Raw genomic sequence first — 27,447 nt, forward strand, 5'->3', positions numbered from 1 at the left:
AAAAGGCGAGGAAAATTAATTTTTTTAAAAAAATTACATTTTCTTCGAAAAATAGTTTGGACAAGGAAGGGGCCGGGTGTCTCCCTTAATTCCTTAATTACATCTTAATCTTATTAACTGGGTCTTGGATCTGGTTAAGCTTCCGCATAATACATTAATGCGATCTTATCAATTGAGTTTACATTTTCTTTTATACCACGCACAACAAATATAAGAAAAAACATTATGAATTTTGCTAAAAAGATAATGTATCTTCAATCTTCGAAACTCTTTCATGCACGTTGAAATATCAAGAGTTAATACATGAGAAAAGAAGAAATGGTAAAGCGGACTAAAAAAAGGCGAAGAAAATTAATTTTTTTAAATTACATTTTCTTCGAAAAATAGTTTGGACAAGGAAGGGGCCGGGTGTCTCCCTTAATTCCTTAATTACATCTTAATCTTATTAAGCGGGTCTTGGATCTGGTTAAGCTTCCGCATAATACATTAATCCGATCTTATCAAATCACTAATAATACGTTACGTCTTGAGTTTACATTTTCTTTTATACCACGCACAACAAATATAAGAAAAAACATTATGAATTTTGCTAAAAAGATAATGTATCTTCAATCTCCAAAACTCTTTTATGCACATCGAAATATTTTCTATCTCAGGACACTTATTAAGAAGACCGTTATTTTATAATCGTGAATAGGGGAACGATACAAATTCGCATGTATATTCACAATTTTTTAGTATACGTTCTTTCGAAACCCTCGTGTCGATTCATTCCACAGCGCACTCTTTTGCATGTATTAACGAGCATTATAATTTGAAAATGAAAAACAATCGCCTATATTCGCTTGAAAAATTAGTCAATAAAAAATATTTTCGTGGACGATGAAAATATTTTTTCGGTGCCAATCTTGAAGATGATCAAAGCTCTGACATTGGCCAGAAAAGATTAGAGCAATTTGTATTAACTTAATGTCATCGTGCGCTCCAATAGTTTCCAACAAAAGTTCCATCACCTATGATTATAATAATTTTCGTTTCGCTATCTCGTGTGACGATAGACCTAGATCGTGGACTATAGTCATTGGTGCGGCGATTTTTCTGAATTTTATACATAAATCGCCCTAAGGAAGGCGACGACCATGATTAAGAATCGCCAAATGTTTTTGTCGTGGCTATCGGTCAATGGCGCTTTGATTTTTGCGAGTCCATTGACTATACTTTTTGGATGGGACTATTGACTAACCTCATGACACCACCAAAATAAAAATAAAAAAAATAATCGACCGACCAATGATTTACTTGCACGAATTACGTTGGCTAGAGTTTTTTTTATTGATTTGATACTGCCACGCCGACCGCTCGAGAAGCCGACATCGGGTTGCTCAAAGGTTTTTCATTTTTGTTTGGATTTTTCTTTTCCTTTTTTATGGTTTTTTTTTTTGGATAATGATAACATATTAATCGCGAAAAATGAATGATTTAAAAATTATTTTTTTTAAAATGAGGCTTGAAATAATTAGTCAATATAGACACGCTTTCATTATCGACAACAATTTATACCTATACGTTTTCATGAACGATGAAAATATTTTTTTGTTCGTTCGTTTTTGTGAGCGATGCAAGTGATTATTTTTAGAAAGAAATTATTTTTCAGATCATCCGTTTTTTACGAAACAAACACCGCATCAAAATGAACAATGTGGAAGGTATTTTCCTAAAAACAATCGGTTGTATCGATTGAAATAATTAGTCAATAAAAAATATTTTCAATATCAATAATAATTTTATGTATAAATATTTTTGTGGACGATGAAAATAATTTTTGTTTATTCAATTTCTAAGCACTACGAGCGATTATTTAGAAAAATATTTTTTAAATCGTTCGTTTTCTCACGAAACAAACGTGCCTGTAATTTATTATAAGATAGGATTTTCTTAACGATCGTGTATACTTCATTATCTCCGCATGAAATATGACTCAGGGTGTGTTTGTTTGAGTGATTGCGAATTAGTTTTCCGGACTTTCACGCATTTAGTTTCCCGAAATGATAAGTTGACGGAAAACCATTTATAGTTAAAGAAAACAAGCACGCTTAAATTTAGGAAAAGGAATTCCCAAATTTGAAAAGGAGAAAACATTTTTCTATTTTTTTATCATAAAATTTTTCCCAAAACAAATACATTCTTAGTTTCATTCATATATCTATATCGAGGGAAGGGGACTTTGTGCCTCGCAACAGATTCGCTTCGTCGATACACGTGGATTTTAAAATTTTGGATAGTGCAATTTTGTAAATATAAAAGCTGAATCAATACACGTAAAAATTTTAGTAAAGTAATTATTTTGACCGAAAGTAATGTTAATGCAATGTCATTACCTTATAGCAACCATGTAATGTGTATATATTGATCAAGCCAGTTGCGTGGATATTTCCTAAGCAAGCACAATTGTGCGAACAATTTTGGACGTTGACGTATCTTATAATATAACATTTGTGTTCATATGCTGTTACACGATTTTCCAACAGATCCAACCTGTCTAGTTCGGTGCTAGGTACAAAAGTTCTGGCACTGACCATAATGTTGCTTTGCTCGCAACAAACGAACTGAAAAAATTGTATTTTATTAAGCTTAGGTATAAATGCGTTATAAATCCTAAACTTATCGCAAAAATACAATTGAATCCTAAAATTTTTTAGATAATACAATGAAGTCGTCAAACTTGTCACACTGGGGCAATTAGGTTCCTCCATTTGTTCCATTTAAATGGATGGATAAAAAATGACGACGTGGCTTTTTATTGATTGATTTATCTCTTCTACTTGGCTGTTTGCTTAACAGAGTCGTCCACGGTGGATTGAAAATGACGCCGTTTCTTCCCTTTCAACCTTCAAAAAGGCGTCTTTTGGTAATTACATCTCCGAGACGACACCCAACTCTTCTTCATCGCAAGTACAAGCCCTGATCTAATTATAGTGACGGAATCGACATTTGGAGGGAAAAATCGAGGGCATTACAATCCCCCATTTTAGCCTGAGCAACCTAAATTGGCAAATCGAAGAATGGCGACCAGAAGAATATGGGGCATACGTCCGAATCAAGTTGTGTAACTGCTAATGAGGTCGACTCGAAGCTAACCTGCTAGTTTGGTTTCCAATTACTTATTCACACAATAAGATCCCGGTTGGTATGATTTCTTCATGTGGATTGATGCGAACACACAGGATTGAGCAAGGGACACGATAGTCGACCTCCTTGAAAGGAATCAGGCACTGTGCGAATCAAGCCAGTCTAAGAGCGACTGGGCGACATGAGCTCACTGCTAGCTGAAATCAGAACTCAAAGGGCGAAGCATAGACATTTAAAGGAGGGGCTCGCACTAGTGAAAAAGAAAAGATGAAATAAAAATTGACATTTGTTCTGTGCATGCATTGTGCCGTTGTGCTGTTTGTGTGTAATGCTAGAGTTCGTGGGAAGTTTTTAAGGCTTCCATAGATCTATGTTTGGTTGAGATACTTGAGGAGTAGGATTGAGATACTTTAAATGTGTAAGTGAATAAATGATGTTTCGATGTGAATGTAGGCAGTTCTTTTTTAGGTCAAATGAATGAAGCTTTTCTGTTTCAATGTTGAAAATATAGTGTCCAGTTCTTTTTCTGTTTTTTTTTTTGGATCAGATCAACATATATTGTTGAATAAGCATCTCAAATTTGAAGGAACACCAGTCAACCAATCAACCAATGAAGCTGCATCAATAGATAATGACCAAAGAGTGGGCCAAATTGCACATTAATCCCTTATTTCATTAAACATCAAATAGGGTCATTACATCGATTAAGTTGCTCCATATTAAAAAAAAAAAAAAACAAACACCGACTGAAGCTGGAATCCCTTAAGAAAGTGTATGCAGCAAAAACCAAATTCATCATTAGTAACACAAAAAAGAAGAAGCAAAGAGACCATCTACTCCATCTTTGGACGTTGATGCATCATATGATATATAACCTATGTTCAGTTGATATACAAATTTCGAACGGACACGACTTGTGAAGTCAGATGCGAAATAAAATTTTAAAAAAAGTACTAGAAAAAGTTTTTTTAGGAGTTAAGTTTAAGATGTAATACATTGAATATACTAAATTCGGGGGTATATCCTTTTCTGACTCTTCATCTTTCATATGATTATTAGGTACTTTTCAGTTTATACTCCCCCTTTTCCGAGAGATTCCTAACATGCCTCGTTCCATCATGGATCAAAACTATTTCAGACACAACATTTCACGGGAAAAGGCGTCAAAAAAGTCATAAACCTATTATATTTATGCCAATTTAGTTCTATATCTTTTTGAGCTAGTACCAATTTAGTCATTCCGGCTAATTTTGACTGGATATTGCTAACGTGTACATTGACCGGCCTACGTGGCATTGTCGACGTTGACGTTAACAATTTTTAATATTTTTCGATTTTTCTAATTTTTTTCTTAACTTTTTTCTTCCTTTTGCTGGTGACCGACCACAGGTGATGGACAGGTGGGCTGGCTTGCCTAGGCAAGGGTCACTGTTGCCCGCCACAGGTGAGGCTTCGCCAGGAGAGGGCAACCTTCACCCAAGCGAGGGCGGCCTCGTCATGGCTCGCCCTCACCTAGGCGAGGCCCCCAGGCCAAATCTAGCAAAGCCGACCCTTGCCCAGGCCAGGCGACCTCGCTAGATTTGGCGAGGGGAGCCCTCATCAAGGCTCGACCTCACCCGGTCAGGCCTCACAAGTGGTGGGCGACAGTGACCCTCGCCCAGGTGAGGCCAGCCAGCCCAATTATGGTCGGTCACCAGCAAAAGGAAGAAAAAAAAGGAGAAAAGAAAAGAAAGAAAAAAAGAATAAATAATTAAAAAATTGAAAAAAATATTATTAAAAATTGTCCACGCTAGTGCCGATAGTGCCACGTAAGCCGGCCAGCGTCCACGTCAGTACAAGGACTGAATTGACACAATTAAAAGGTTTATGACTAAATTGACATAAATACAATATGTTTAAGACTTTCCAACACTTTTCCCCATTTCTTGATACTAGAGACATCAAATGGATGATTGAGTCAGATCTCTGTCGAGCACGGATGGTATGGACCAGACGATAAAAAGAAAGAGTAAAAACGCCAAATATCGATATGGTCCAGATGAAATAATCTCGGTACAGATCGACTCCCCCCAACTTAGTAGAAGTATCTACGAGCGATGCCTATACGCCGACATAGTTACGTTTCCGCCCCCGACATTGCAACTCATGCGCATGACCGACGATAATCTTAATGTAGGGTGAATCTACGTTCGATTTTCTTGCTAGCTAAGGCTTAGGTCTCACGAGATTCACTCGAACTTTAGCATTTCAAATGGAGAACTCGATTGTCGCCGACCGCTACCTGAGAAGCAAAGCGTGCACGTGGTTTCCTTTTCTTGTGCAACAAGAAAAAGTGCACGTGGTTTGACGGAGCGGAAATGTCGTCATGATGCACGTTTTGATTCAGAAACAATTGGACCGTGGGAGAAATTTTCTACCTCCATGACTCCGAAGGACCCGAGAGGCGGCCCCCCACCTTGACCGCAAGCATTTCCACCAAGCTTCACATTTGTACGTGGTTTCGGACTTTTGAGACTTGGAGGGTGAGCAACGTGTCGGGGAAAATTACCCGATCAATCCTAATTTTATCGTACGAATGCCTCAATTTTGCCGATTTAGTAATAAATCTTACGCGAGATTCCAATATAGTCCTTTTTTTGGTCGAATCGCTAATGCGGCAGTCCAGTCATTACCGGCTGTCCTACGTAGCACATCGCTATGTCAGCGATTTCCGGCGAAAATTGACCGGAATGACTATATTGTAAACGTTTAGGACTGAATTGTCAAAAGTGAGAAAGTTTAGGGCTGAATTGACATCACGACCGATTGGACAATTTCTCCTCCGCTGCTCTTACAAGCGGCATCCGTACCTAGGATCTTGTTATGTCTCGAAAGCCCATAATCGGGACATTCAAAAAAACACGTGCATGTCGGTCCAAGTGATTGGCCATTCCAAGAATAAGAATTCGAAATAGGGATTTGATTTTATCACTTTATCGCAAAGGACGAAACACTAAAATCGTGCAATGGACGACGTATAGAAAATATTCATGGAGGCTGCTTGTGGCCCGCCCAAAGAAATATCGTCCATGTCGAGATCGCGGGCCACACCATGAATTGTCTCCTCTGTCTTTTTTTTCGATAAAAGAAGCTTTTCGTGAATTAGTCTTTCGAACTTTCACGTATCTGTTTCGCTGAAGATGGTTAATCGACGAGAAAATATTTATGGTAAGAAAAGACACCCACAACTTGAAATTAAGAAAACGGGTTCCCGTTTGTAAATAGAGGAAATCATTTTTCCGAGCATAACAAGTCTCTTAACAAGCGTTCGCTTTCACCTTGTTCAATTCCCATCATTTCGAACGAAATTCAAATAGTTGAAAAACGTTTTCGATCACGCTTTTTTAGCGGGCCATCCGAAAAAATGAAAAGTAACTACTTTCTTCGAATTTTTCCTTTATCACGAATACGTGAAACAAACACGCCCTAAAGATAGGAAAGAAGCTCACGTGCGGGGAGATCCTGATGTCTGAGATGAAAACTCTAATTGCCAAGACTTCGAAATATATAATTTGGAGTTCCAAAGGCAACTTTAAGGTCCGTTCGTTTGAAGGAAAATCCAAATTTTCGGTGTGGATGACAGAAAATTAATCGATCTACGGAAAATGTTTTCCATAAACCGAAAACAAGAAGTTTAGATTGAGGAAAAACAATTTCCCATTCTGGCAAGAATAAAATCACTTATCCTAAACCACCAGATAAATAAAAACTAATTATTTTTTTTTCTTGAAAATGATTTTCGTAAAATAATATTTTCTTTCATTATGAAGTTTTTCATTGAAATAGACGTGCCCTTAAAGGGAAACGTAATATAGCTATCCTATGTTCGGCCTCATTTCCAATTACTACAAAGCTAAACTCCTCTTCCATTTTCACAAAAAGCCCCTAAATTACATCCAAAGCAATTCGCTTAGGATATCACGGAAATTTCTTCCGATTAAAATATCATCGAGACGTCGCGAGTTCAGCAACGCAAAACACATTCACGGTGGAACGGGACAATCACAGTGCAAACAAAATCCTCTACACCGTGCTGATTTGAGTGCGACAATTACTAGATTATCAAACGAGATTTCGATTGAATGATGGTGGAGTTGTCCTCCCTTGATGATACCCTCAAAAAAAAAAAAAACAAGAAGAAGAAAGAAAGAAAGAAAGAAAGAAAGAAAGAAAGAAAGAAAGGAGGAAATGATTGAATATGGGTGGACCAAATATGATGACAAGACCATACTAAGAAAGGGCCAGCCATTCACACCGGCCTTTTAACTATTGCACATCTATCTTCTTCTTCTTCTTCTTCTTCTTCTATACATGCACGTCACATTTTCAATCATTGCAAAAGAAATAAGAAAGTGGGTGTGAACGATGGTCGAGTCTCTAGAGCCACAACCTCTCTTTTTTTTAATAATAATAATTATTATTATTATTGTTATGATTATTATAATCCGCACGATCATATTATGTATCATACTTGAATTTTTGTTCATTAGGTGGAGAAGAAGTTGGGACACGCTTTGCATCTTTAGATGTTGCTGAAATTGTTAGTGACGCGTGTGCCTTTCCGTGGTTGGTCTATCTTTATCGCGTTGTTGGTAGGGAAAAAGATTTTGTGCTTTTTTGGGCCTTCATTTTCATCTTAAAGAAAAAAAAAAGGTGAGAAAATTGACCTGCTCCATCCTTATGGGGGTCTCTTTCTTTTGAGAATCATCCTCTAATCTTTTTTAGTCAAATTGTTTTTTTGTTTTGGTCGAAAATTTTATTGTTAATTAGATTGCTGTCCATGCCTATATTCAGCCTTAGGTACAGGAGCGAGGGTTCCAAAAGGAACCCTTGGCTGAACTTTGGACCTCTTTCTCAATCCCCACAAGCTTTTCAAACTCTCCTCCACCTAGCCAGGAGTGAGCAAAAAGAACTACCCGGATCGGATCGAATCGGCTGGTTCTAGGTGGTTCCTGAGAGCACTGGTCCTTTTGGATTTCCAATTTTTTGGAATTAGTGATTTTTGGTCCGATTCCCAATTCAATGTGTGGAATCGCCTACCCAGATCGGATCAATATTTTTTTTAAAATTTCTTACAAATCTGTAAAAACTAAAAAGCCATAATTCTTCATGGCACAAACCCTCAGTTGCTCTCTGGCACGCATGACTCATGCTCCCTCTTTCACAAATCTGAAAAAAAAAAAAAAAAAAACTAATCTCAATCACTTTCTCGCTCGACTCTCAGACGCCACCCTCTCGCTCGAGTCACTCGCGTCCCTCTTGCTCGACTCTCGCCTCTCTCTCTTGCTTTGTTTTTGGCCGATCGTGATCGCAATCGCATCTCACCGAGATGATTATCCAATGCTCTGTTTTTTTGCAGTTTGGCCGCTCTTTGTTGCTACTGTCTCTTGGACGCTTGCTTCTGATCTCTACTTCAACACCGTTGACAAATGGGCTCCTGCTATCAATGTTTGAGATTGTTGCATAAATTTGGGTCATTTCTTTTCTAAAATGGCGACTCGCCATGATGTCCCTTTGTTATCCTCCTATATGCCCCTTTCATTTCCACATTAAATCATTGGAGGTGTTCTATTCAATTTAGCAGCATGATAATGCAATTTCCTGCATTATCCTTAAATAATGAAGCTAAAAGATTTCTCTTCTTTCAACTTTGTTAGTTATCTTTTCTATTAACCCATACGAATTCCCACGAAGGGTTTAACACCCTTCTCAATGGATTATGGACTACATGCTTAAAAATAAAATAAAATATGCCATAGGTTCATTGCTCCTCGAGAATAGGATTGAAGTGGAATGAAGTAAAGAGGGCGCGTGAGGGGAGGAGTGGGCAATTTCCAATGGATTGGAATGCCGGGTAGCATTTGAGTGTTGTTGACTCGCTAAGGTTTCTCGTTGATTCGCCACCGAATTCATGGATTCTAGGTGGGTCTATTCCGATTCTTGGTGGGCTGGCCTGCTCAGGAACTGACCATCCCTACACCTAGCAATCATCCTACATTTTAATGTTTGTGATTTCTACACCGAATTCGTTGAGTCTAAAGATGTCAAAGTCTAGACGTCCGGAGACCCGAAGTCCCCGAAACGAGAGGATCAATGAAGTGTTTTTATAAGGAGAGGACCGAGATTTTTAGCCGATACGATCATGCCATGTGACAATCCCGATGTACGGAACCGGTGGTCAAAATGGAGAAATGGCTAATGATTGAAATTGGTTTGGGAAACGAATCAAATATTTGACAGAACGAGAGAGCTTTATGTTCAAACATCTTGCGGATTCCAAGGGATTTTTCCTGTCAGCCCAAAGCACGATTTAGGCCCATAAGGTTGGTACTGGCCCATAAGAAATTCGTCAAAATTCCCACGATTATAAATTGTGCTTTTCTAGTCCAAAAAATAATAAATAAACAAATTGTGCTTTTGGTCTCATGTTTTTTTTAAAGGCGATTAAGGGCTTGTTTGCTTTTATGCAAAAGATAAGTAAAAAGTAATCTTTTTTTTTATTTTTCGGTAAGTACGAAACAAATTCATGTATGTAGCTACTTGTCAACAAGTATATGTTATGAAAAGTTTCGAGCGTTTCATCTCGAAAAGAAATTTAAAACTCCAAAAGTGCGTGCAATTCGAGATTTAGATTCGGTAAAAAGGTAAAAAGCAAAAAATTGATCCAAACACGTCCTGCACGAAAATACAACGATAGAATTGCGTAAAGGTTTTGGCATCTTTCTCGTGAAATATGCACTCGTAGTCGCGGTCTATTATTTACCTGCATGGTACTTATACCAATTTCCTTAAAAAAGCAATAATTTTAGGCGGGGTTACAATTCCAATCCAAACTTTTTTCTTTTTCAATCTTATAAAAAATCGCTAACTTTGCTAAAACCTGTTAAAGGTCCGACACATCATTTGCATCAAACGTGGTACGAAAAAGCTTCGGTCGGGCTTGAAATCCTTGACGGGACCACCGCGACCGGTCCCAGCTTGGTCCGGCGCTACCTACGCCCGATCTCGAGCTCAAACTCAATCATCACCACCATTTGTATCTGAATCGAAACAAGACTATGTATCATTGTGAAAATCATTCGTTACACTAAGAAACAAAGGACCGATGATGTTATTGTACTCGCCCATCGCCGATGGATACATAGGACGCCACTGGAACAAACCATGGATTCACGAGACTCTTTGGTAAATGGGACCAACAGTGGTGAGGGTGTGGTGCTAATGCAAAAAGAACGTAAACGGAAAGATTGGAGATTGGAACTTTCATCAAGCGAGGATCTGCTCCAATGGCTTGGCCTCCAGCTTGGCCTTCTCCACGTCCTTGGCCTGCTGCTGCTGCTCCTCCCTGGCCAGCTTCTTCAGCCGGGCCAGCTCCAGGTCCTTGCTCATCTTCCTCCTGTACATATCCGCGAAGGTGATGGGCTCCGGCATGATGCACTCCTCCCCCTCCCTCACCTTCAGCGGGTACACCACGGCGTCCGGCGCCGGGTTCTGGAACGTCGCTATGGAGAGGCGGCTGTAGTTGGAGTTCACCACCGCCTGGTGGTCCGCGTTCTTGAACCTCCCGTTGCTCAGGAACTGCGTCGCAAGGTTTCGGTCAGCGGTGGGGCAGGATATGGTACGCGCGCGCGACGTGTTTGATAAAAGTCCCTACGAGATTTCTGTTTCTTCTTTCGAGCGTCTTTATTCTTTCTTTAACAGCGAGATTGATTGAGTTTAGAAATTTTTCATCACGTATTAGCATTTCTGGCGAAAAAACAGAGCAAGTGCTGACATTTTTCATGGAGTGGGAGTTTTCAAATATGGAAGCGCGCCACCTGTTTGATAAAAGCCCTCTAAGAACGCTTCTTCTTTTTTTCCCCGCAAAGCGGTTTTTGTTTCTTTCTTTCAGGGGAGAGGTGGGTTGGGTTTAAGAATGAATGTTACTTAAATCACTATATGGCAAGTTCTAAGATAGACAGATAGATATAGATACTCACATGACCGTGATCGCCTAGGTTGACCACGAAAGCCCCTTCCACGGGCTGGACGGTGATCCAGTTCTTGCCACCGTCTCTGGTGGCCTGGAGGCCACCCACCTGGTCCTGGAGCAAGAGGGTGATGGTTCCCGGGTCGGTGTGGCGCTTGAGCCCGAGCGTGAGGTCGGGCTGCGGGCATTTGGGGTAGTAGTTGACCACCACCTTCTGGTCCATGTCCACACACGCCTTGGTCAGCGCCTCCTTCTCCAATCCCATTGCCTCCGAGAGGACCTCCAGGAGCTTGCAAGCGAGGCCCATGAGCTTCTCGCTGTACTGCTGCGTCGCCGACTTCCATCCCTCCGGCTTGTCGGGCCATCGGGAGTAGTCTCGGTTTCGGACCGGGTATGAGAAGTACGTCACTATCTCGCGCCAGTCCTGGACGGCTTCACCCTGGCCACGAGTCATTCCAGTGTCGATTGAGTTCACTAGATGGGTGGTCAAAGCCGGAAAACAACAAAGCAATAATGTTTCTTGTTCCAGAGGTTACTTTTGATTCCTACCATTCCTAGAAATTCAAAGGGACGCGTCATTGTCACCACTTGATGAGACGTGTCAAGGTACGACTTTTCTATATGAATTCCATAACGTCAAGTCATTTGTGTATCATGAAACTCGCACCGAATTCCCTCAAGAGACTCGAATTTACATTATATCTTAGATTGTTGATTGATTTGGTTTATCACATAAACTATGGAGTCATTTGTGTGTCATTTGTGTTGCCTACGCAACACATTTGTCCTTTGCGATTATGGAGTTACGAAAAGTAAAAACCACATAAGTGGTCCCAACCAACTAGTGAACAACTCGTCATTATGCATACGGGAGTTTCTCCAGTACCATTCTACGGTGGAAATGCATAAATGATTGGCAGTAAAACATAGTTATAAATAACAGTAACTTTCCTATGGTCGATCACTCTGTGTGAAAAAAATTTAAGTAAATTATAGTCTGTGAAGTGAAGCGTAGTGAATTGCTTCATTATTTCTATAGTCTTCTCAAATACCGATTCAGTAATTTAACATATCATGGGCTCACATCACAATAGCAAAGTCAATAACAGAAACCTAGAATTCTATACCAATTTGGAGTTAAAAGGACTGGGAGTAAAGAAACAAGAGTAATTACTTGGAGATGGCTCGAGACGATGAACCCCCCTTTCTTCCCGCCGGACATGTCGAACCGGAGCTTCTCCTCCGGAGGCAGCGCGAAGAACTCACGCGCGAGCCGGGTCATGTCGGCGATGAGCCCCGCGTTGACCCCATGGTCAACCACCTGGAAGACACCCCAGTCCTCGCACGCCTCCACGATCTTCCTGCAAATCTCCTCCCTCCGGCCGCCGACCTCGTCGATCCCCGCCAGGGATATCACGGGGATCTCGTCGCTGAACTGGTTGTAGGCCACCGTGGGGCGCTCGTCCTCATCGCGGACGAACTTGGACTGGAGGGTCTTCTCCCCCGCCAGCGCCGTGAGCGTCTTCGCCATCTCGGGAGCGGGTCCTCGGCTGAATCAAGCGTGGTCTCACTCCTTAACAACACTCGTGTTGTGAAGCTCTGTGGATTCTTTCTGTGCGTGTTTGAGTGCTGTGTTGAGGTGTTTGAAGGGGGGTTTATATGATGGTGGATGAGGTAGAGTGCGTGAAGGAGGAGAGGAGGCAGCTCCAACTACCCGCAGCGCGGGCTCGTGCCGCTCGTCCCAACTACCCGATCCCAAGGTCGCTCATATGAACTTGTGGACCTCCTTCGTGAAGCGTAGGTGGGGATCGATCCATTTAATTATTTTTTTTCGGTAGACATTAAGAACATTCTCGGGCCTAGTACTTTCGGACCGCCCCTAACGATTACGCCGGCAAGCGGTCGCCGACCGCTTGTTTAGTGTACTTTTCGGGTCGATTTTTAGGCTAGGTACCTTGTTTTCGTCTATGGATCGACATTAAGCGCGGCCGATATAGGTACTTGTGATTTTTAGAAGCTGACTAATAATCTAAATTGATTGCGATAAGGTTTGATTTATGGGAGAAAGGGCTAACATGGCACAAATCTCTTTTCGTGGCAAGAATGGGTTATGTACCATTGGGGAGGTAATGCTTTCAAGATGACAATAGCATAATCCATGATAGAAGAGGGTTAATCTTAGCTCAGTTGGTAAAGATCTCTTCGTGATCATTTGAATCAAATCCCCTTCCCTTCTTGCTGCGATGACTCCTGCTGATGTGGTAGGGAGAGTGGTATCGAATTAGATAGTTAATTCGATGGGCCCTCCATTGTGTATAATGTGTCGGAACAATTTCTCGAGTGAGGAATCTCGATTGGTTCGATGCTTCGTATTTTCGGTGGGCATCGGATGTGGTGTATTCCGTTGGGGATTATCGACGGGTCGGGGACTCTAATGTAGATTATTGAACCGTCGGATCTTGCGTATTCCCAACATGTCACATTAGAAAGAAAGCAGATGTCCTAACGCATGGCCCCAGAACTACCCAAAATCCAAGACAATCCTAAGAAAAATCTTAGGATTAGCAAAGCACGTGAGATTGGGAAGCATACGGGCGAGTGTTGCAGCGAAAGCGAAAGCGCACGCGACATCCACCTCCTATTCATCTTCCCTTCTATGACCACATAAAGATCTTCCCTTCAAACGGGGTCGCCTAACTATTCTCTAATCGTAGGAGTCTGGACACACGTTAGATCGCCCATTGAATCGTCTCTAGCTCAAGCTCGACTCGAGGATTTCAGCAAAAAGAGCGAGAATTCTATAGATTTAATCGAGAAGGACCAACCATGTCGCGTCCTAATTTCGTACCGAGATACTCGTATGTGACCGAAGATCGAGAATCTTTTCAGGGTTGAAAGAACCGTGAGTCGATGACGGGAGTATGCTGCCCTCTCCGATCATTTGGGCGGATTAGCCTCTCGATTTAGATGAGCACCAAGTCTGACAATTTTGAGAACGGGCTGCGATTCGACATCCGACCCTGGTCGTCAACTTTCGACGTCGAAGAGTTACCGCAATGTGTTGGAGAGAGCAATGGCCATAGAAGAAGATATCAACATGAATATGCGCATGCTAATTTGATGCTCGCTAAGACCCATTCAGTCATTTTTCGTTTGATTAGCTATAACACCTTTTTGGATGTCCATCCGTGTGTTTCGACCCTCATTGGAAGGTCCCTAAGTGTAGATCGCGCATATGAGAAATGTCCTGTCCGTATCCCTTGGCCCGTAGGTCCTGACACGAGGTTAGAATTCTAATTCTTTTACAGTGATATCTCGTTGATGGCTCGGGCCCCCCCAGAAGGAGGCCTTCTTTGCCTCCCACCTAAGCTGTGCCCTTGATAATTGCATCGTTGTGCCTCGGCTGTGAGGGGATCTCATAGAGTTCAATTCCCGTCCTCAACTCATAACCAATATGAGCTCAAAGTCCCGAAGAGTAACTAGGACTAATTCAGTTACGTTTTCATGTTCCAATCCCCGGACCGCCCGGATCCCACCAGTGAATCCTTCCCCATCTTCAAACTTCGATTCGTATTTTTCATAGACAAATCTCTGATCAGGCCGACACCTTGCGGCCGATCTTATTCAGCTCGACATTAAAGATTTCGATGTCATCTTAGGAACGGAACGGCTGTCTGCTTACCATGCCAATACCAACTGTTTCTAGAAGGTCAATTGATCGTATATTTAGCAGATTACTACGGACCATACTCACCGAAATACATGGGCGAGAAAACAATGGGCCGTGCTGGGTGGAACAGAGAAACAGCAGCAGAGAATTAGATTGAAAAACCTCAGATTTCCTTCGGATCACGTGCCGGGTCACCTACCGGTCCACCGCCACCAACACCACCACCACCACCCGATCCCCGTTCGCTCCTACTGATGGCATGCACCTTCCGATCCTAAGTGGGCCTGTACCTGTGCCCGAGCCCGTAGACACACTAAAGCCCGCTTTACAAGAAGTATTGACTTGGCTGTTCTAGAAGATGAGATGAAATTTGGCGCAGCATGGTGAGAAACTAGATCGAAGTTCATGACCAATTTGAGATATTGATCCTATTATAGGGCTTGTCTTAGAATTCATATTTTTCCCGTGATTTTGGAATACGCCGTCTGGCCCGAGGTGTTGTCGAAAGACCCGGGTCGATATCTATCCTCAAAAGCGAGGCGGCATTTGCTTTACGGTATACAGAGATGTATCATCGCACTTTTTCGCCGCATAATTTCTACGCCAGCTAACCCTCTGCGCCTTCATTCGGTCGTTATGTGGAGCGATTAGAGGGTGCTGTGATAATTTATACAATCGACTAATCGCCTCCATATATATTTATATATATATATATATATATATATATATATATCTTGAACCCAATTTACCTAGCAAAATCAATTTCTCTGTGCGATTTTATTTCCTCTCTCTCCAATTTCTATGGTCATTTTTTCCTTGGGGGGGTCATTTTTGGGTCCAAGATGCGAGGCACGTCAAGAAAAATTCAGCAGTCAAAAAAGTGAAGAAGATGCTGATGTTGCATTCTCTATTTTCCAGGCTTCCAGATGATGAAACAAGCAAAAGATACTCTCGCCCCTCTCCCAGGACAAACTCTTGGTTTTCATCACATCCTACGTTGGTTTTCTCAGATTAATCATTTTTGCGCCGCCCCTTTTTGAAACTTTTTAAGAACCTGACAAACTAACAAAATAACAAAGAAATTTCCCTCCCTTCGATAGTGAAAAAGCAGAATTCCTTTTAAGCTCACGTTCCCACGTTCCTATCCCAATCTCGATCTTCTCGTATTTGTAAATTTTTATTTACTGTGACCCTCTTTAGTTGATCTGAATATATCTACTTGTTTACTGCCCTAGTTTGTCCACTTCCTTGTACCAAATTAACGTCGATAATTAAGTTAAATAAGAGTTGATAACGTAAGAACGGTTAGAGAGTTAATCGCCGAAAAGTCGGTAATTGCTCTAGTCGAGATTGATAATTTCTAAAAAGAATTAATAGATCTATAAAGTTGGTAAGCAAGGGAATTAAGAGCACCAACTGAATAGAAAGTAAGTAAATTCAAGAAGAACAAATAAATGTTTGTGAGCAACTCGAATGAGAACTTATAACTCGATATTAATTGGTATATAATTGAAGAAAACGTTTGTAAATCACACAAAAACTTGTTGATAACTTCAAAATATAGTTGGTAAATTTATGCCAACCGTAAGAAAGGTAAACAAAAGTTGGTAAATGAGAAGATAAGCTATTTTTTATTAGAGATAAGGGAATTCCATATTTTAAAAAAAATAACCATCGGCAAATAACTTAAATAGGAATTGGTAACGCAAGATGGTAATTTAATCAGAGAAAACTTAAAAGAGTTAGTAAATTTAAAAGTTGGGAAGTAATGCGATAAGAGTGATAATTCAATTGAAAGCTGGCATATTAGAAAACAAATACATGTTGGTAAGCAAATCTTATAAGGGTTGTTAACCCAAATTTAGTTTAACTTAATAAAAAAAAAGTGATCATGCACTCAAATAAAGGTTGATAATTTCATACTATAGTTGGTAAACCTAAGGCGCCAATAAGAAAGGTAAATAAAAGTTCGTGAAAGATAAGAAGTTTTTTGTTATATAGAAAAGAAGTTGGTAATTTAAAAATATCACATTAATGTCAATGATTAACTCCAATAAGAATCGTTAATATAAATTTTGGTAATTTAGTTGGGTAAAAGTTGGTAATCACTCCAATTAATGTTTGTGATTTCTACAAATAGTCTGGTAAATACAATGAGGTGGTAAACAAAGTAAATAATAGTTGATAATTTAATAGAAAAAATGGTAAATTTAAAAGACTCTAATGTTGATAAGAAATTTAAATGACAATTAGTAATTCAATCTAATTGGTTTAATAAAAAAAATGGTAAGTAACTCAAATAAAGATTGGTAAATTCATTCAAGAGTTGGTATGTATGAAGTGTTGGTACGAAAGACAAATAAAAGTTAGTGACGAAAGAAATCGATTTTTTTCTAAACTATCAAAATAAGAGATAGTAATTTCATAAATGTGTCGCCAAGTTATCAACGAATTGCAGGAAAATCGTGGCACCATTCACTTCTTTTACCAGTGGCTTTTCTAAAATCAGTTCTTTCGGAAATCTATCGTAATTGAAAAAAATGGGTTTCTCGGGGACGAAGAGTAGAATAGTCGCCGTAACAAAGATGAGATTATTTCAATTTGCCAAAGAATCATAGAGATGCAACTCGATGATATATCTCGTTTAATTTTTATAGACATGGCATTTTATGCATCTTCCCCAGAGAAGAAAAGGGTAAAATTTGAGGAGATGGGAGGAGTTTGTAGTCGATGGCTTGGTGTAAGTACCTTTCACAAAACAAGGCAAAGAAGATGATGCAACGTCTTGCCTCATCTTGTTACTCCAAAGGGACATTACGTCCCTGAACCCTCCAAAAGCCATCCCAGATCTTCTTGGATCCACCAAACTTACCTCTCTCTCTCTCTCTAAAAAGACAACGAGGGTGGTCGTGGGTGTGCGATCAGCAATCGAGAAAACCGTCCAAGCTAATCGAAGGCACAGCATCCCTTGCAAAATCTTGCTGATGTCGACCTCCACGACCAAGAGAAGCCTGTTTCGTTCTTCTACTCCACCTTTCTTTTCCCGAAGAGAGAAGAAAGAAAAGAACAAAGGAAAACAGTAAGAAGATGAAGAAGAAGACGAAGGGAGACTTTCAGTGTTTGTTGAATGTCTGTTCGCGTCTCCAACTTCGCTCACCAATGTCTCTCGTACCGCCCATGTGTCTTAATTCTCCAAGAGCCCGAAACGTCTCGGGCAAAATGATCTCTGTTCGAACATGCGTGGGAGGAATCTCTCCATGTGAAATAGCGACGGGGGCTTGCATTGGACCTCCTCCTCTGCAGAAGCATATTTGCGTTCAGCACTTGGAATCTGGACCGACGTGGAACAGAGAAAGGATGCGAAGGGCAAGGCAAACTCAGCACATCAAGGGCGGCTTAGAAGGGTGTCTTATTGTAGAAATTGGGATGCATTACTTTTGCGATTTGAGTGAAGCATATGATTCGAAATGGGCAATGGATTTGTGGTTCATTCCATGTAGGCGCGTGCATGATGATTTCGCACGTGCGCATGCCGCACGATGATCCACGAGCTGATTGTTTTGACTGTTTAGTTGAGTGAGTTTGGACACGTACAATATTGTTCGCAGCTGTCTAGTCTCAGTCTAAATATACACGCAAGTCACCAGTCCGATTAACTTTGTTTTGCATTCAAGAACGTGGCACGCATTGAAAAGTCTTGAATGTTCCAAGTATTTGATCAGGTACATCATATGGACAGGTATATATATTAGGAGAATGCTTGTCAAGTTGGCGTAGGTCCGGAATTACTTTATTTTTTTTAGGATGAGTGTATTAGAAATCCTCAAATTGATTGTAAAAGTGCAATCAAATTTTAAAATTTTGGAGCATTTGATCAAGTATATCACATAAACATGTACTTATATTAGGGAATGCAGGTTAAGTTAGAGAAGTCCGGAATTACTCAATTTTTAAAACTTTCAAATAGCATAACTAAGTTGTGCATTAACCGGAGCGTTTCATGAGTACCTAATCAAGAAAATCATACAATTTTAAGGCGCTCACTTCTAGTGTTATGTGCAATTAATGATTGAAAAACTAAACCATTTTACGTTATTAAGACACTTGACTTTTAAAGTTATGACTTATTTGGCTTATGGGGATTGTAAGGTGCTTTATGGGATCAGATAATTAGTGGCTTGACCTTTGTGCTCGTACCTCTGAATTGTAAAAAATAATGATAAGTATTTCGAAGACACTCGTTAATATCACCTCGGTATTTGTGGTCAGTTTTTTTTCTCGATGAAAAGGAATTGACAAGATGATAATAAGAACAAGGAGGCAGCTAATACGATGGCACTGTTATGCTCAAATTGAAATGGTGAACTTCTGACCACAACTCTTAGATAATTTTAAATGGCCAACCGGTAAATTGAAAAGGAAAAAATGGGTTTATTGCTTAAGGGGCAACCGGATTAGAAAATTAGTGGGATTATTTAAAAAAACAAATCTAAGTGAATAATATTCAAATAATGGGTAATTTATGAAGGATTCAACTGCAACCCTTTAAAAAATTGGACATTGTTCTCCGGTCAAAATAAAAAAAAAATGGTGGATATTGCTCCAAAATAAAAAAAGACAAGATTAAGAACTCAAAAAATTAGGAAAAGTGAATATCTAGTATAAATTTCCAATTATCTTAGGATTTTGTAATCGACTAACACATATAGAATTTGATTAATTTTTTTTTCTAAATTTAGCCTTGGCTCATGCAATCTTAACATATATATTTTTTTGGGTCCTTGTACATCTTCATCCATGAGATTCGAACTAACGGGATGATTTTTTCCTCTACTAAGTCATTATTCATATTTTAAATTTTTCTTTCTTTCATATGTTACTATGTATAATCAATATCACTGGTCTTGATTTTAAGTCATTGGAGATCCTTCTAGAGCAACTTAATTTGAGGGAAAAGAATGAGGAGCCATTTGAATGCACAATGATTTCGATATTAGTCTCAAAGTCGACAATTGAAGTGTTTTCTCATCTTTGAAATTTATTAGATCTTTCTAATGAAATTAACAATTTCTTTTCTACAGGTGATAGATATTTTTCTGCTTGTGATCATCTATGTTTTGGTTTTTAATTTGCTTTAGAGTTATATGCTGGTTTTTCTTTCTTCTTATGTTAAGGAATCTCACCTAGTGGGATTTGAGGAAATCCCGCCAAGTAGGATTTTCCGATTTTAATTTTTCCAAGGAACCGGTTAAACAAGTCAATAGCAATATAGAAAAATTAGAGTATAAGGAGCGAGTAATAAAGACTCGTCTTTTGGGGTATAAAATCAGACTCCATCGATGATAATATATTTCGTACTTTAATAAGGCCAAATTACTGCCCTTTATTTAGTGATGTTCGCAACGTAATGACTTCTTTTCTAGGGAACTTAGCAAACCAAATTAATCCTAAAAAAGGAATAACCAGTCTATAACATTTTGGAAGATAATTAAAAACAGAACACAGTGAGCTAAAACTAAATGTTTCAACTTGTATCTAAGTTAATAATCTTGAAAGATAAAAATATGACATACACAATTAGTTTGACACCATACATAATACAAACTAATTTCCGATGATAATTATCAAGTAATCATCCATTCAACTCTTTATCAAAATATATAATCGCAACTAGACCTAATTTTACAAGGGTTTTTTTTTTCCCGTCTCTTAGCGATTTTGTCCCTAGGTTATCAAAGTATATAGTGACATGTCGGGGCGCTATTCTAAGTCTCATTCACTAAAATATATGTCATTTGGAGATGATCGATTTAGTTCCTAACTTATCTATTATTATTTAAATTACTTTGTTGCTTTAGAGCTACTTTTGCAAAGAAAAAGCAACAAGCGAGCGGTAGGTATTGGGTCATCAGCAATTGTTTTCCGACACATATGAACTCTCATTTTTTAACGTTGCCATTATTAGATTCTTCCCATAAACCGATGCACTTAATCCGATGATTATGAAATGTCCGCCGAAAAGGGACAGCACTAAAAGCAAACATAATCACTAGTATTAAGTTCTTTGCGCGACACGTGTCGAGCAGACAAGCTTTCGCAACCAGAAACAAAGAAGAGTGCGAGCAAGATGCAACTGTACTGAATAACATTAACTAAACAACTGAAGAAGAAGAAGAAGAAGAACGGCGCAGCAAATAGTTATAATTAGCCTAGGTGGTGAATGATCACATTTCAGATACCAGTAGCTATGTCTGTAGCTATAATATAAGCATTAGGGTTATGAAAATCACAAGAAAAAGGTGAGAGAGAATCCACAGTTTTCCCTTCTTTTTGTTTTTTCTGGTTCGTTTAAATGGGGCCGGGCGATCGGCCGGTGTAGGAGTTGAGGCTAAGCTCGAGGGAAGTGCGAGAAGTGCTCATGACAACGTCGTCGTACCAGTAACCCTGACGGTGGATGTGATGATGGTAGTGATCCGAGTTAGGCTTGATGTTGCACAAGGCATCGTCGATGTTCAAGTGGTCGTCGCCGTGCATCGGGAACAACGGTAGGGTTTCGATCTCCGGAGCTTCTTCATCTTCTGCGTCTCCTCCTTCCTCGTCTTCCTCCTGTTGGTTTTCGAGGGAAGGACGGCTCTTCCTTTCTAAGAAAGTAGCACATGGCGGCGAAGCATATGGGTCCACCGCGATCCAACCAAGGTTCGGGCCAAGGTACCCTCCCCCGCCGCTGGCTGATATGGAGCAATCCTGCTCGGAATGGGGAAGAAGAAATGAGAGTTGTTATTGCGCAGACAGTGTCTACTATTGTCACATCGATTCTTACTTGGAAATCAAATTCAAGGTGACTTAAACAAGTTCAATCACACTTTATCTTGGGATCGGCCACGCATAAAGAGTTTCAAGGACAAATCAACAACTTGTGTGTAGTGCCACTTCATGCAAAGATTGGTTCGATACCTTTCATAAAATTAACATCGCTCCATACATTGATAGTGGCGGAAGCTGTTCTTACTGCTGTTGTGCACTCTTTTTAAGGAACAAAATTTTACCATACCAATCAAGTAATGCTTCTTTACGTACCCTAAAATTCTTCTCCATCGTCACAGAACCATATCCATAGCTACCCATCTGCCCAACAGCCATTGCACCAGCAGCACCAGCTGAAGAAGAACAAAGCCCTGACAAAGCATTCAAAGTTTCGAACCCATTAACGATGTGAAGATGGAAGAAAGAGATACAGGACCGAAAGAACGAAAACGATCCAGCAAAACAAATCATCAGCATCATGACAAACATTAAGTAGTGTGCCACAACCCGCACCAGTACAAGAAACAGTAGGACACCAAAACAAAAGGAGCCATGCATACCCACTCCGTGAATACTCGTAAAACTACAAACTTTACATAGTCTCCAATAAAAGACCAAACTTTAAACCAAGAAAACGAAAGAACAGGGAATAGTGATGGGGAAAGATACACGCATACCAGGAGGAGTGAGATTAGAGTACTTGTTGTTGTTGTGGAGCACAAAGGGGTCTTCAGGAGGAGGTAGTTTGCCGCTCCAACTGCCGCTTCCGCGACCTCCGCCTCTCGTCTGGGGGTTGACCGCGGAGGCCGTAGGTGGAGGAGGGGCAGTGCCATTGATATTAGAATTTGGGTCGGGGGAGAAGAAGCGCTTCTTCTGGCGCTCGCGGGCCTTGTGGTTCTGGAACCAGTAGAAGACGTTCTTGCCCTCGATCTTGCCGTACTGGCGGAGGCGGGCAGAGATCCTCTGGATCTGGTCGGCGGTGGGGGATCGGACGCCGTAGTTGTAGTAGAGGTCCTTGAGGATCCTTATCTGGTCCGTCGTCGGCGTCCACCTCGTACTGCTTTGCCTGCAAACGTAACTGCTGCTGCTGCCGCTTGTGCCTCCTCCTTTCCCACCGCTGTTGTTGTTGGTGTTGCTGTTCATGTCTTCTTGGTTTTGATGCTGTTGCTGTTCTCGTTGTTGTTGGGGTTCCATGAGGGAGAGGGAGAGGGAGAGAGAGAGACGGGATGTGTGGTGGGTAGGTGAGGGAGTACATGAAGAGAGTGGTGAGAGGGGCTGAGGGTTATAACTTATAATGGAGGGCGAAGCAAGCACATGGAGAGAGAAGAGACAGAGGATATCAGAGAGATATCTGGGAGAGAAGGACTGAAGTTGACAGAGATCTCAGAGAGAGGAAGAGATTTTCATAAAAGGGAAGGGGACAAAAGAGGGGATGGAAAGGGAGGGCATCAGGGGGGGATTACTTGGATCGAAAGGCGTGACGAGGTATATATCTCAGTCATCCCCCAGTCACTCAAGTCCTCTCACAGACACAACAAACAGATCAGAGAGAGACAGAGAGAGAGAGAGAGATTTTTAGGTATGGAAAGGGATAAATATGGAGGGGAAGGAAGAAAGGGAAGGATGAACAAGAGGGGGCTTTTGGGTGAATGAATGAATGAATGGCAACTTTGCAATGATTTGGTGGGTTTTCTCTCTTTTGAGAGAGAGAGAGATAGGGAGTTTGTGAAAGGTTCTTTTCTTGTAAATGGGATCAGATCATATACCCATGCCCTAGTGATCGTCTCCTATTTTTTACACCATAGTACCGGAAGAACCAGAAGCCAGAAAGATATTCTTGTACTTAAGCTATATTATGGCCCTACCCGCCCTCGAGGGCAGAACTGTAAATTGGGGACTTTTGGAGTATGGAAGAGGAGATGTGGCCTATAGCTCTTTTACCCGGCTGGTCCCTCCCCCATTCCTGTAAGATGATCTTCCACCACTCGCTAGGGTTCTTATGCTGTTCACTTCCCTTCAGCTTTCTTTAGTTAGACCTCCATCTCTCTAAGGAATTTCGCCATATGATTTTAGTAGGGTATATATATTCTAAGCAAAATAGAGAATCATTAATCTAGTTTCGAAACATATATATATATATATATATATATATATATATATACATACACAAATTATTTGCGGGCAAAAATGACAAGTAACAGGAAAATATCAAATAGCTCCACCTAAAGTTGCATGATTTGAGATTCTAACATAATGATGTTTTTCGAGCAATAGAGGGCCGTTATATGTTCTGATTGGATCGTCATGTTGCCAATGGTTGTACATTTCTTTTTTCACTAAGGGCGCGTTTGACAAGTTACCAAATAGTAACCATTTCTATTCTTTTGTTTCCAGAATCAGTTTTGGAATAAAAATCCGTTTAGTAAATTTTTTATTCTCGGGCACAAATTTGCAAAAATTTATACCCAGAATGAGTTTTGAAATAGAATCAAGAAGCAAAAAAAAGTAACTTCTTGATTATGGGAACAAGAATCAGAAATGGAAAGAAATTTTGTTTTTCTTCTTCTTCTTCTTGGTTCTCTTCTTTCTCCTTGGTTTCTTCTTCTTCTTCATTCTTGGCCTGCCGACGGCGACCGGCCACAGGTCAGGGCCGGCTAGGGCGAGGGCGGCTCGCGGCCTGGGTGAGGGCGGCGGCGAGGGTCCAGCCCTCGCCAAATCTAGTGAGGGCGGCCCTCGCCCAGGTGGCAAGGGTCCAGCCCTCGCCAGCCACAGGCGAGGGCCGTGACACCCTTGCTGGCCATGGCCAAGGAGGGGAAAGGGAAAGAAAAAAAAAAGAAATATAAAAAAATTCAAAATATTATTAATAAAAAGAAATTTTGTGCAGTTACCAAACACATTTCTGTTCATTTTCTATTCAAAGAATAGAAATTTTGGGCAGTTACCAAACGCCTTCAAATGCTTAGAAATTGTTCCCGGGCACGGAATCAAATGGTTGACAAACAAGCCCTAATTTGGCTATGAATATAACAACTATTTTGCTTAGGAGAAAAACTGAAGTTGATACTCAAATATTATATGTCGTGGCATCGGAAAATAATAGAAAATGCAGTTGTCTTCCTCTCTTTTCCAAATTGAGGAGTTGTGCAATTACTAAAACCCAAACAATCATGGGAGATAGGGTTTCCATATCTTGCATTTCCGTCTCCTACATGGAAGGTAGCTATACCACATTGACGGGAAAATTATCAAATCAGTCCTAAACCTATTGTACGGCGGCCAATTCAGTCCTAAACCTTTTAATTTTGCCAATTCAGTCCTAAACCTTTCTAATTCTTGTCAATTCAGTCCTTCCGACCAATTTTGGCCGGCCGGCGTTGACGTGGTCGCCAGCCGGCGCCGGCCGTCCAGCCAACGCTGACGTGGCAATTTTTTATTATTTTTTTTCAATTTTTTAATCTTTTTTTCTTTTTTTTTTCTGATTTCTTCCTCTGGCCGGTCCGGCGACCGGCCAGAGGGGAGGGCCGGCGAGGTCGACCTCGCCGCCGCCGGGCGAGGCGAGGCCGCAAAGCGAGGTCGAGCCTCGCCCAGTCATCTAGCGAGGTGAGGCCCGGCGGTGGCGAGGCCGACGGTGAGGCGGCGACCTCGCCGTCGCTCAGTTCGCGACGGCGAGGTCGAGCCTCGCCCGGATCGGCGAGGCTCGACCTCGCCGTCGCGACCCGGGCGACGGCGAGGTCGGCCTTGCCGTCGCTCGGTTTGCAACGGCGAGGTCGGCCTCGCCGCCGCCGGGCGAGTGAGGCCCGGCGGCGGCGAGGCCGACCTCGCCGTAGCTGGGCGCAACGGCGAGGCCGACCTCGCCGTAGCTGGGCGCAACGGCGAGGCCGACCTCGCCGTAGCCTGGGCGCACGGCAAGGTCGAGCCTCGCCCAGATCGACGAGGCTCGACCTCGCCGTCGCGCCCGAGCGACGGCGAGGTCGGCCTCGCGCCGCCGGGCCTCGCCTTGCCGGATCCGGGCGAGGCTCGACCTCGCCGGCCCTCCCCTCTGGCAGGCCGCCGGTCGCCGGACCGGCCAGAGGAAGAAATCAGAAAAAAAAAAAGAAAAAAAAAAGATTAAAAAATTGAAAAAAAAATAAAAAATTGCCACGTCAGCGTTGGCCGGACGGCCGGCGCCGGCCAGCGGCCACGTCAGCGCCGGCTGGTCAAAATTGGCCGGAAGGACTGAATTGGCAAGAATTAGAAAGGTTTAGGACTGAATTGGTAAAATTAAAAGGTTTAGGACTGAATTGGCCGCCGTACAATAGGTTTAAGACTGATTTGACAATTTTCTCCCACATTGACTTTATCATCCAGTTGATGAAGCAGTCCCTATTGTGAAAATATTTCGTCCCTACTGGCGATGTTTCTAATAAAAATCCTGGTACTTCAGGATGGCTATGTTACAATATAAGCTCTGCAAACCTTCTTCTGCATGATCTCTTCGATATATAGATGACAATCAGAAGGCTTTGAACACGTAGGAGTTTTCCTTCAAATCTTGTTGCAAGCCCGCTCTTCTTCAGAAAAGGCCAGTTTCATATATCATCTGTGAATGCTGACGAAAATGAAGCAAATCCATGGTCACTTTAGCTTTCGGCTTTCCTCGCATATTAAGGATGCAAGCGGATAGTTGGAATAGCTACATATACCAGTTTTTGAAAACGGGTGACCCAAATAGCTTAATCGATGACTCAATGCGTTGGCAAAAAAAAACAAAACCCAATCAAGTCTGCGCCAACTAAACGTTCCAAGGGTGTACAAGTTGCCTCCCTTATCTACTCTTTATCAAGAACTTGTGGCTTGAGTAACAATTTCTCTGCCAAGGACCAGTGACAAGATAGGCCAGAGAATGAAAGGCAAAACTCTCTATAGCACGGTAAATAACAGAAAATAGACTGTGTATAAAAAGAACATGAAAGACGGCACTAGCATCATATTGTCCCAGGTCAAAAATGTGACGGTGCAAACGATTCTTCTTAGGGTGTGTTTGTATTAGTGAAAGTATTTTCCCGTAAAGTATTTTCCGGACTTTCATTTGTTTAATTCTCCGAAAATGATTTGGTTATCGAAAAATACTTTCCGGTCAACACAAATATCATGTTTAATTTTAGGAAAAAGTGAATTCCCTAATCTAAGAAGGCGAAAATACTTTCTGGAATTGCTCATCTTGAATTTGTTAATATTTTTTCTTTTCTTTGCTTTTCTTTTCTTTTCTTTCTGAGAAAGAAAACATTCGTGTATTTTTTTTCTTAATAAAAATGATTTAAAAATAACAAATAATTTTACATAATTTTAAAAATATAAAATTTTTTGATAATTTTCACCATCATATTTTCCTCACTAAACAGCTGAAAATACTTTTCATGTTTTTTTTTTAACTTTTAGCCAAACACCGAAAAATCAACTCATTTTCCTGTAAAATAATTTCCTAGAAAGCATTTTCCAGAAATTGTCCATTTTCTGCAAGATAAACGCACTCTTAGAGTACATGTACATGAACGGCCTACATGGTTTTTTCGCATTTAAAAAGGTTCGTCAAAAGTATTAGTTTTGCAAGTCATTTAGCAGTGGTCTAAGGCCTGCAAGAACACATCCACAGTAGATGTAGGATAGGAAGCAAGACAAGATGTGTTACATCTCCAATGCAGGGTAGATGCAAACTCTTCTTGGTCTATGGCAGGATGCAGCTATTAGACGACCTTGAGCCACATGAACATCACTTTACTTTGTGAATGTCGTGCCAAACTTCCGCAGGGTGGTGCTCATTTCATCACTCCTTGTGCTCGTTGTTCCTAAGGGCAAG

The 27,447-nt window shown here is 41.0% G+C and overlaps 2 protein-coding genes across 2 annotated transcripts; both read right to left on the minus strand.

The window, feature by feature from the left end:
• Positions 1 to 10,201: 10,201 nt before the first annotated feature.
• Positions 10,202 to 12,870, minus strand: LOC115683691 (naringenin,2-oxoglutarate 3-dioxygenase). The gene is made up of 3 exons (XM_030608268.2): positions 12,312 to 12,870; positions 11,148 to 11,576; positions 10,202 to 10,746 (listed from the first exon to the last, which is right to left on the minus strand). The coding sequence occupies exons 1-3, from the start codon at positions 12,666 to 12,668 to the stop codon at positions 10,435 to 10,437; spliced, it is 1,098 nt and encodes a 365-aa protein (XP_030464128.2). The 5' UTR covers positions 12,669 to 12,870; the 3' UTR covers positions 10,202 to 10,434.
• An 8,111-nt stretch (positions 12,871 to 20,981) lies between these two features.
• LOC115683657 (protein WUSCHEL) lies at positions 20,982 to 23,369 on the minus strand. The gene is made up of 3 exons (XM_030608212.2): positions 22,289 to 23,369; positions 21,885 to 21,982; positions 20,982 to 21,551 (listed from the first exon to the last, which is right to left on the minus strand). Exons 1-3 carry the CDS (start codon positions 22,803 to 22,805, stop codon positions 21,156 to 21,158), a joined length of 1,011 nt encoding a protein of 336 aa, XP_030464072.2. The 5' UTR covers positions 22,806 to 23,369; the 3' UTR covers positions 20,982 to 21,155.
• Positions 23,370 to 27,447: the final 4,078 nt, after the last annotated feature.

This window comes from Syzygium oleosum, unplaced genomic scaffold, assembly GCF_021117445.2.
Source record: "Syzygium oleosum isolate NSW1041296 unplaced genomic scaffold, Sole_v2.1 Sole_v2.20, whole genome shotgun sequence".
In the NCBI taxonomy this organism is placed as follows: Eukaryota; Viridiplantae; Streptophyta; class Magnoliopsida; order Myrtales; family Myrtaceae; genus Syzygium; species Syzygium oleosum.

What these genes read in the sequence shown, in the direction of transcription:
- LOC115683657 (XM_030608212.2), bottom strand. Translation starts at nt 22,805, where the DNA reads ATGGAACCCCAACAACAACGAGAACAGCAACAGCATCAAAACCAAGAA. An exon ending in CTCTAATCTCACTCCTCCTG is followed by an intron (nt 21,983 to 22,288) that starts GTATGCGTGTAT and finishes ATGCTTTGTCAG; the next exon opens with GGCTTTGTTCTTCTTCAGCT. An exon ending in CGATGGAGAAGAATTTTAGG is followed by an intron (nt 21,552 to 21,884) that starts GTACGTAAAGAA and finishes CATTCCGAGCAG; the next exon opens with GATTGCTCCATATCAGCCAG.
- LOC115683691 (XM_030608268.2), bottom strand. Translation starts at nt 12,668, where the DNA reads ATGGCGAAGACGCTCACGGCGCTGGCGGGGGAGAAGACCCTCCAGTCC. An exon ending in TCGTCTCGAGCCATCTCCAA is followed by an intron (nt 11,577 to 12,311) that starts GTAATTACTCTT and finishes ACTCGTGGCCAG; the next exon opens with GGTGAAGCCGTCCAGGACTG. An exon ending in ACCTAGGCGATCACGGTCAT is followed by an intron (nt 10,747 to 11,147) that starts GTGAGTATCTAT and finishes CTTGCGACGCAG; the next exon opens with TTCCTGAGCAACGGGAGGTT.